The sequence below is a fragment of the Tarenaya hassleriana genome, unplaced genomic scaffold (genome assembly GCF_000463585.1).
Source record: "Tarenaya hassleriana unplaced genomic scaffold, ASM46358v1 Cleome24, whole genome shotgun sequence".
In the NCBI taxonomy this organism is placed as follows: domain Eukaryota; kingdom Viridiplantae; phylum Streptophyta; class Magnoliopsida; order Brassicales; family Cleomaceae; genus Tarenaya; species Tarenaya hassleriana.
The window spans coordinates 1,292,966-1,302,858 of record NW_010965696.1 but is presented as its reverse complement, the minus strand read 5'-3'; the positions used below and the strand labels follow the sequence as shown (position 1 = coordinate 1,302,858).

General features: G+C 41.5%; 5 protein-coding genes across 5 annotated transcripts in view; 3 read left to right on the top strand and 2 right to left on the bottom strand.

Moving 5' to 3' along the window:
- Positions 1-1,603, bottom strand: part of LOC104815800 (neutral ceramidase-like) — a 4,544-nt gene extending 2,941 nt beyond the window's left edge. Inside the window, 5 exon segments of the mRNA XM_010544356.1 lie at positions 8-60; positions 255-463; positions 664-1,041; positions 1,372-1,418; positions 1,514-1,603. Coding sequence (XP_010542658.1) covers positions 8-60; positions 255-463; positions 664-992 — 591 coding nt within the window. The 5' untranslated portion in view covers positions 993-1,041; positions 1,372-1,418; positions 1,514-1,603.
- Positions 1,604-2,570: 967 nt separating this feature from the next.
- On the top strand, positions 2,571-4,777 carry LOC104815799 (tubulin beta-2 chain-like). The gene is made up of 3 exons (XM_010544355.2): positions 2,571-3,062; positions 3,428-3,697; positions 3,911-4,777. Exons 1-3 carry the CDS (start codon positions 2,669-2,671, stop codon positions 4,591-4,593), a joined length of 1,347 nt encoding a protein of 448 aa, XP_010542657.1. The 5' UTR covers positions 2,571-2,668; the 3' UTR covers positions 4,594-4,777.
- Positions 4,778-5,890: 1,113 nt separating this feature from the next.
- On the top strand, positions 5,891-6,755 carry LOC104815797 (17.6 kDa class I heat shock protein 2-like). The gene has a single exon (XM_010544354.2). The coding sequence runs from the start codon at positions 6,043-6,045 to the stop codon at positions 6,511-6,513; it is 471 nt and encodes a 156-aa protein (XP_010542656.1). The 5' UTR covers positions 5,891-6,042; the 3' UTR covers positions 6,514-6,755.
- Positions 6,756-7,361: 606 nt separating this feature from the next.
- Positions 7,362-8,389, top strand: LOC104815796 (glutathione S-transferase U1-like). Its single transcript, XM_010544353.1, has 2 exons — positions 7,362-7,709; positions 7,857-8,389. The coding sequence occupies exons 1-2, from the start codon at positions 7,398-7,400 to the stop codon at positions 8,214-8,216; spliced, it is 672 nt and encodes a 223-aa protein (XP_010542655.1). The 5' UTR covers positions 7,362-7,397; the 3' UTR covers positions 8,217-8,389.
- Positions 8,390-8,880: 491 nt separating this feature from the next.
- On the bottom strand, positions 8,881-9,494 carry LOC104815795 (histone H4). Its single transcript, XM_010544352.1, has one exon. The coding sequence runs from the start codon at positions 9,402-9,404 to the stop codon at positions 9,093-9,095; it is 312 nt and encodes a 103-aa protein (XP_010542654.1). The 5' UTR covers positions 9,405-9,494; the 3' UTR covers positions 8,881-9,092.
- Positions 9,495-9,893: the final 399 nt, after the last annotated feature.

Here is a 9,893-nt window from a genome sequence, read left to right as displayed (position 1 = left end):
CAGCAGGATTATTAAGGTGTGCACTTGGGCTGCGGTTGACACCAGCATCCAACAATTCACCTGTAAGTTAAGTTTAATCACCCTTTTAGGAATCACAGAAAGAAAGTTCAATAATTAGCCTTCTATCAACATAAAGGGAAAGAAGGTTTTTTGCCACTGAGGGTTATTTCCAACCCCGCACAGTATACATAATCCTGTACAACCCGGATGCGTACTCTGTACCAGAATGTTAGAAAATGGCTCCCTGGTCATACCTTTATTGACAAGAATTGATCCAGGACGGAGGTTTTCATGAGCTTGTATGATGCTGTTCTCAATGCCATCCACAAGGGCATCGAACGACTGCCGGACAAATCCAAGAGATGTAACTATATACACAACATACTGAAGGTAACCCCCTGGACCAGCGTGGGTGTGAATACCGCTTATGGCAACATTCTTCTCCGAGTATAGATCGCCATACCTGTGAAACTAACAGTGTAATTATTCCATCCTCATCATCAGTAAAAGACCGCAACAGTTCAAAATAATACAATATCGGTCAGATTTGCAGAACCTAGACATAGAAACGTTGATATGTTCTGAAAGAGTTCAGCCTTAAACTACTATGGGGGTATAGAAAACTAAAGGTCGAGTGGAAAAAGGACAGAATTCGGTGACTACCTTGCCCTTAGCCTTTGGATTACTTTAAGTGTAACGATCTGTGAGGCCATGCAAGCATCTAGATTAACAAAAACAACCCGCTTCCCCTCCGGCTCTGCTACAATGAATGTGCGAGCTCGGAGCCTGAAGTGAATACCAGATGCTCGTTGCTCCATGTTAGCATATCCCATCATATTTACGTCAGCCGCTGGGCCAGTGATGTCATAGCTTCCCAGCCCAATCAAATATTCAGAACTCGATACAACTCCATTGCTACTGAGCAGCAAGAGCATTGAGAGTAAACAAACAGGGGTTCTCCATAAAGTAACTAAAGATGAAAAGAGCTCCATGATGAACACAAATTCTTCTCCACCAATATCTCAACCAGTTCTCATTTCCCTTCAAAAGATGAAAGCTTGTAGGGATTAGACATCTAAATAAATAAATGAAATCAGAAACGTGATCATTCAGACAACAAAATGTGCTGACTAAGTAAGTAAGAAACACAAAAAAAAAACATCTTAGTTGTGCCCCCACAAGAAAATCCATAGTTTTCCTGATGCTTAATTATATCATCGGGCGAAAGGCAATCAATCAACGAAAAATAACCCGATTCTGCGATATTGTTCTCGGACAGGATTTTGGCCCAAACTCTCTCACCGACAAAAAGACTGAAAGCAAGCAGCCGATGACAAAGCATGAGACAGGCGAAGAGACGTCAGAGGATACCTTGTCCAGACGCGAGATTCGGGAACAACGATTAGTCTTCCGATAAACTGAGAGAAAATAGTAAGACCACGAAATCAACAAGGCTCAAATCAAAAGCAGCCTAATAGCAGTGTGCATGACTGAAGAACAGTTCATGGATTACCTGATCTCAGGACGCGATTCCTGGAAATTCAAAGAGAGAGAGAGAGTCCGGCAAAAGCAAGGAATTTGGTGAGAGAAAAAAGACGGCCAATGTAAAGGCTTTACGCAAGGATATTTTGTTTTCTTGCTGACTTTTTATTCACCGGTTTGGTTCGCCATTTCGGTTCGGTTACGGTTTAGCAAAAGCAAATCGAATTAATTTTTTTTTTAAACCAAAACGAATAGTGGTTGTTTGTTTTTTTTATTCGGTTCAAATTGTTGAATTTGGGATTAGCTTGTGAATATTATTAAATCAGTGATTTTATTTTATTATATGCTTTATCCAATTATTTGTTGTAAGTATAAAAAGGCGGCCACGTGGGGAAAATTTTTGTCGCATCAGACACTCTTTTGTTTCCAAAGTTGGCGAAGCCGGGAGGAGGAAGACAGAAAGATGCATCATAAGATAGGATGGATATTTTCCGTTTGATTTATAAAATCGAATTCTAAACATTTATATGCAAAACAAATTTGATAAAAAAAAAAAATTGGAAGAGTACGACCAAGACTTTTTTAAATTAAATCAAACAATTTAGAATAGAACACGAAAATAAGAATAAAAATCGAATGAAAACATATTTTAAAAAATAAAGAGTTTAAATATTAAAACAGAACATATATAATTTTTATAAATAAAAATAAAGAATTGGAATAATAAAATCTAAATCTACGGTCCTTTTCTCACGCAATTTAGTTTAAATTAAATGGCATAAAGTTGGGCCCGAGAAGACCTTGCATTTTGGGCCCATCTTGGCCCCATAAAAGATGGGTGTGACGTGTATACGGCGTCGTTTCGATAACTGCTCCTCAGTTGAATCCAGCTGTAATAAATGGCTTTTCGAAATTCAAAAACTTTTGAATTTTCTCCACGAGCCATTTTTTTGAATTAGCCACCCGTTGCCACCTCGATTTACGTGGCACCTTCTCCGCCGTTGATTTATTGTTTTCTGAATTTGGAATCGCCAGATATTAGCCGTTAAAACCTCTTTTCCCTATAAATGAACCCTCCCTTCTCTCTCTTCTCTCTCCTAAACGTCACGCTGTTCTTCGCTTTCCCCTCTCTCTTTTCTTGCTCTTTGTCTCAGATCCATTTCTAGGGTTTTGTCGGTGAGCAAAGATGCGTGAGATTCTTCATATCCAGGGAGGACAGTGCGGCAACCAGATCGGTGCTAAGTTCTGGGAAGTGGTTTGCGCTGAGCACGGCATCGATCCAACGGGCCGTTACCAGGGCGATTCAGATCTGCAACTCGAGAGGGTCAATGTCTACTACAACGAGGCGAGTTGCGGGCGTTTAGTCCCTCGCGCTGTTCTCATGGACTTGGAGCCTGGAACTATGGACAGTGTTAGATCTGGTCCCTATGGTCAGATCTTCCGTCCCGACAACTTTGTATTTGGCCAGTCCGGTGCCGGAAACAACTGGGCCAAGGGACACTACACGGAGGGTGCTGAGCTCATCGATTCCGTCCTTGACGTTGTCCGCAAAGAGGCGGAAAACTGTGACTGCCTTCAAGGTGATACTTCTCCCTTATTCCGTCCTTGATGATTTGATTTGAAGGAATGAGGTTCCCTGTATATGTTGCTTTTATTTGGGCGAGCTTATCAAACCCTTGGCGTTATCTTTTGGTTTCTTGTGATTTGGCAAAAGTCGGCGCCGAAGCCAATTCCAGTCTCTAACTATATAATTTAAGGATTCTGATGTCAGACTAGGGATATTATGTTTCATTGGAATTTTTGTCTATCTGGATATTGCCTGATTTCTCATAAACTCTTGGTGGGAGTGCAGGATTCTGATGTCAGACTAGGGATGTTATGTTTGATTGGAATTTTTCTGTCTGGATATTGCCTGATTTCTGATAAACTCTTGGTGGGAGTGCAGGGTTTCAGGTCTGCCACTCCTTGGGTGGAGGAACCGGTTCTGGTATGGGGACTCTGTTGATCTCAAAGATCAGGGAAGAGTATCCGGACCGCATGATGTTGACCTTCTCTGTCTTCCCGTCCCCTAAGGTATCTGACACTGTTGTGGAACCATACAATGCAACGTTGTCTGTTCACCAACTCGTTGAAAACGCAGATGAATGCATGGTCCTTGATAACGAGGCCTTGTATGACATTTGTTTCCGTACCCTCAAGCTTACCACTCCCAGTTGTAAGTGTTCTTTCTCCTCTCATATATTGCTATACTAATGATATTGTTCTGTGATAGGATATTCTGGGTTCAACATATGTTTCCTATGTAGTTATGGTGATACTAGGTTCTTGTGATATTTCAAGTGTGTTTGATATATTCAACAACGTTTCTCGGTAAATCCAAGCTGTGTTCAGTGAAATTCACTCACAAAATTGGATATTACATTTGCAGTCGGTGATCTGAACCACTTGATCTCTGCAACCATGTCGGGTGTCACATGCTGCCTTAGGTTCCCTGGTCAGCTCAACTCTGATCTCCGCAAACTTGCCGTGAACCTTATCCCTTTCCCTCGTCTTCACTTCTTCATGGTGGGTTTCGCCCCTCTCACGTCCCGTGGGTCTCAGCAATACCGTGCCCTCACAGTCCCAGAACTGACCCAGCAAATGTGGGATGCCAAGAACATGATGTGTGCAGCTGACCCAAGACACGGCCGCTACCTCACTGCCTCAGCTATGTTCCGAGGGAAGATGAGCACTAAGGAAGTAGATGAACAGATGCTGAATGTGCAGAACAAGAACTCGTCCTACTTTGTGGAATGGATCCCAAACAACGTGAAGTCCACCGTCTGTGACATTCCCCCGACAGGGTTGAAGATGGCTTCGACATTCATCGGCAACTCGACCTCGATTCAGGAGATGTTCAGGCGGGTAAGCGAGCAGTTCACGGCTATGTTCAGGAGGAAGGCGTTCTTGCATTGGTACACTGGTGAGGGAATGGACGAGATGGAGTTCACAGAGGCGGAGAGTAACATGAACGATCTGGTCTCGGAGTATCAGCAGTACCAGGATGCCACGGCCGATGAAGAAGGGGAATACGAAGACGAGGCTGAGTACGAGCAAGAAGAGGGTTACTAAGAGAAATCGGACCATCTCTGAAACCTCAACAACTCCCAGTTGATTGATTACTATTGAAAATTCTCGGGGCTGTAAGAACCATGGAACAGTACTTAAAAGTTTTTTGTGTTTTTTTTTGTAACCATAGGTTCTGTTATTAGTTCCTATATATCTAAATTAGATGCATTTTCTCTTCTCCCAATTATTTAACGTGACAAAATGCAAGCGGGTTTGGATTGAGATTAACTGCTAACTGATCAACATTTAGATTTTGAATAATTATTGAAAAGCCTTAGAATTTAAAAGCTGAATCGATGTTTTATTAAGGTTGCAGGAGGAAAAGTGACCTTAATCTTTCCATCTCTTCATTGTTTTCAAGACTGGGAAGTAACGTTAATGTTTCTGAAATTACGGTCTTGTCTTAGAGTGGTCATTTTTGTTAGAGAATCTCAGAATCTTGGTTTCTTGCCGAGAAAGTTGCATCATTTTTGTTAGAGAATCTCGGAATTCTCTTTCTAATCATAACCCATGATTTTGATGAGGTGGGATAACAAAATTCTGGTACACGATCATGGAATTGTTGTGTATTTTACACAGTAAGAGATACAGAAAACATGGGGTCCTGTAAGAGTCTGGAAAATTTTCTGTCACGGTAAGAGTGTATGACTATCTACATACCTATAACCCTCCTACCTTGCAATGGCGATTAAGAGATGATACAATATATATATATATATATATATCATATCTAAGTAGATAAATTTAACATAATGGGATGGGGTTGTTGATGTAGTTTTATAATTATGGTATACAATTAAAATGAAACGTTTTACAATTTTTTTTCCAACAATTTTTTGAAATTTAATTCATCTGTAATTATAATCGAATCGAATTTATATTTAGTTACTCTTTGATTTTAATTTAATTTAAATATAATCAAACCAAATAACCGTTTATTAATTCTCAAAATCGAAATAATTCATTTTTAGCCAAATATTATATTTTAGATTAAAAAAACAGTAATTTCGACCGTCCGATTCAAGAAAATGAAAAGGCGGTGAGGAGAATCGTACGGTCTTCATTCCATAATGGGCGGGCGCGGGGACTTCGTCAACAGAGCAATAAGAACCGTTGGATGAGTTAGGCCAGCTTAGTTTGATCGGACGGTGTAATTTTGTTGGGCCAACGAAGACAAATTATAAGCCCATAATTGGAATATAGGGCTTTATAGGCTTAATGGGCCTTAAAACCCAAACAACAATTACCTGGAATTCTCTGGATTCACCTGATTCGCGAGGTTTCTAGATTTTTCAAACATATGAATCCAGAAGTTCTGGAATTCTCTTTTGCAACCGATAAATACATACACCCTCCCCCGTTTTCTGATCGCAAGCAGCTCTCGAGAAATTCGTTGAATTCGCAGTCTCCGAAGCAATTTTCTCTGCAACCAAACGCGTTTCCCGCCAGAAAATGTCGCTGATTCCGAGCTTCTTCGGCAACAGGAGCAGCAGCAGCAGCATCTTCGATCCTTTCTCGCTCGATGTACGGGATCCCTTCAGGGAACTCCGCTTCCCGTCGTCGTCACTCTCGTCGGAAAACGCGGCGATAGTGAACGCGCGCGTGGACTGGAGGGAGACGCCGGAGGCGCACGTGTTCAAGGCGGACCTTCCGGGGATGAGGAAGGAGGAGGTGAAGGTGGAGATAGAGGACGATAGTGTGCTGAAGATAAGCGGGGAGAGGCACGTGGAGGAGGAGGACAAGAACGAAACGTGGCACAGGGTGGAGAGATCGAGCGGGAAATTCTCCAGGAGATTTAGGCTGCCGGAGAATGCGAAGATGGATCAGGTCAAGGCTTCCATGGAGAATGGCGTGCTGACCGTGACCGTTCCAAAGGTCGAGGCCAGGAAGCCTGACGTGAAATCCATCGAGATCTCCGGCTAAGCTCGTAAGAATCTGTGATTATCACAATCGAAAGCTCTATCTGTGTGTGTGTGATTCTGAGGCGTGTTCTTGTTTATGGCATGGTATGTGGTTTCTGAGAAGTTCAGTGTTCGTGATGCGTGTCGTGTTGAGAAAGTGAATGTATGGTTTAATAAGAGTTTGTAAGTTTTTGTCCTGAAATATCGCAATCCGCACGTGGCGTAATACTATGGTTTCATGGGCTTTGCAAAGCCCAAAGCACACACTCTGTCTCATCTCGAAGGTTCTAAAGTTGTTTTTCGTGCTAGAAAAAAATATATTTGGATATATATTTGGAGGTCAAAAAATAATAATCTTAATATTTTTTAATGATAAATGAATTATATTAAATTTAAAACAAATTAACCAATTAAAATATTTTTGAAAGAAATATTTTATCAATAACATATCCAATAAATAACATATTTAAGAATAAATAACAAATAAAAAAAGTTACGGTATATATTGTCCTGTATGTCATGTGAGTGCAAGAATTCTTAAATTCCAAAAGAAATATAAGTTGTACATTTTCTTTAATAAAATGTAATTATACCATTCATTTTGTCATAATTTACAAATATTCACTTGCCCAAAATTGTAATAAAAATAAAACGATAATAAATTTTACCTCGACTCATCTCACCGTACTTTCTTTTGGTATAACAATAATAAAAGATTAGGAGTAAAGGCCAAAAATGTAATTCATCTCACATTTATTGTCCGTTGTCCACATGCTCTACCGACAACGACAATAAATGTCCACTCCAGACCGTATCTTAGAAGATCTCTTTTTTGACCTAACATGGTTGCTGTTTATCTATAAATCAGTATACAAGAGGGAGGGAGAGAGAGAGAGAGCAGATCCAATGGCGGAGGAGGTGAAGCTGCTGGGGTATTGGGCGAGCCCTTACAGCCGTCGGATCGAGATGGCGCTCAAGCTGAAAGGCGTTCCGTACGAGTACTTGGAGGAAGACGTGTTCAACAAGAGCCCTCTGCTCCTACAGCTGAACCCAATCCACAAGACTATTCCTGTTCTCGTCCACAACGGCAAAACGATCAACGAGTCGCTCCTCATCCTCGAATACATCGACGAGACATGGACTCAGAATCCCATTCTCCCTCAAGATCCTTACGAGAGAGCCATCGCTCGCTTCTGGGCCAAGTTCGTGGATGATCAGGTAATCTATTCTATATATTCTGAGGAAATGAATCTTGGAGTTCATTGCTTGAACTAAAACGAGTTTATGATCGATAACTTGGAGTTAAGTTACACTTTAGTGTGACTCCCACTTTTTAAGAAACAGCAGTTGCATCTCTGTCTGTAGATTTTTTCAGTGGGATTCAAATCGCTGATAAGAGCAGACAAGGGAAGAGAAGCTGTCATCGAAGAAACACAACGGCTGATGATGTTTCTTGAGAAGGAACTAATCGGAAAAGATTTCTTCGGGGGCAAGAAACCCGGGTTCGTGGATGTGGTTGCGGGTTCGATGATCCCGTTCTGTCTGACGAGAGGGTGGGAAGGAATGGGGATCGACATGATTCCGGAAGAGAAGTTTACGGAAATTCACAGGTGGGTGGGAAACCTGAACGAGATAGAGGCCGTGAAGGAGTGTGTTCCCCCCAAGGAGAAACATGTTCAACATATGATTATCATTCGCGAGAGATTCAAAGCACCATCGGCCTAGGGCAACGGCATTAGAACTCATGAATCTTTATGCTCTGTTTTCATAATGTATTCAGAGAATCTACTCAATAGGACAGAATCGAATGTTTCCTTATTCTTGGAAAGCTTTTCTGTGCTGATTGAACTGATAAAACGCAGTTTATTACAGTATTTGTATGAGCTCAAGTTTACTCACATCCATTACCATATCAAAGAGAAGACACACATAAAGAAAGTTCCAGACGGATCAGACTTGAGACAACAATCTCAAAAGCGTTCAGACAGAGATCTCATCTTTGTTTCACGACTTGTTTTCTGAGCATCTTCAGCAACAGAAACAACAGCGTTTCCGACCCTTTTTCTCTCCACTCTGGGATCCCTTACAAGGATTTTCCTTTCCCGTCCCGTCGCCGTCACTTTCCACGGAAAATTCAGCGGTGGTGACCGCACGTGTGGACTGGAAGGAGACGCGGGAGGCTCACGTGTGCAAGGCAGATCTTCCGGGGATGAAAAAGGAAAGAAGTGAATGTGGAGATCGAAGAAGACATGCCGAGATTTGGTGGGGTCAAGAACGATGTTTGTCATAGGGTTTGGGTATGGATCCGACTCGTAATTCTGTGAAATCCATGGCCATATTCCTACACCGGGCAGATATCAGAGTTCTCCGGATTCAGAAACAGACGATGGAGCAGGACTACAAACCCAGATCAATCGTGTTCACTACAGAATCGAAATTAAAAGAGAGAAATGGCTCTAATTCGCGACATTTTCTCAGTGAATCCAATACAGGATTCCAACAGTAACTCCGTGCATGAATCCTTAAGAAAGCAATGCTAAACACAATACCCAGATCTACAGATAGGAATAACAACGCCTTAAGAAAGCAAAAGAAAAAACCCTAACCACCGAACCCGTAGAGAGTTCGTCCTTGCCTCTTCAAAGCATAGACGACATCCATGGCGGTCACCGTCTTTCTCCTGGCGTGCTCCGTGTACGTGACCGCGTCTCTGATGACGTTCTCCAAGAAGATCTTGAGCACTCCTCTTGTCTCTTCGTAGATCAAACCGCTTATACGCTTCACCCCTCCTCTTCGAGCCAGACGCCTAATCGCCGGCTTGGTGATTCCTTGGATGTTATCCCTCAGTACTTTCCTGTGCCTCTTCGCTCCTCCTTTCCCCAAGCCCTTCCCTCCCTTCCCTCTTCCCGACATTTTCCCTGAATCCTTACGATTTTCCCGGAAAGCAAACGAAATGTCTCGATTTTTTATTCTATTTAGAGTTCTCGGCCGGTGAATGAATTTCTGATCGGAAACTTGACGCTTTATAGAAACGCACACGGATCCTTGTCAAACTAAGACTAGAGTCAATCTCATCCGTCGATTTATCATCTTATCGACGGCTTAGATACTTCCATTTTAAATGACAAGGATCGGGAGTAGCTTTAAATTTTGGATAGAAATAGGCCCAAAAGTATTAAATTATAGTGAAACCAAAAGTAGCCCTACAAAATGGGCTAACTTTAATGGGCCTAACTCCAAACACTAATCGGGGAAGTCATAAGCTTTCAGGTCACGATTCCAAGCAATATACATAAATAAACCTTTCTTTATATTTTCTAGTTTCACGTTGTATAATTACAACCTTAATATATATATATATATATATATATATATATATATATATATATAAAAAGATTCATG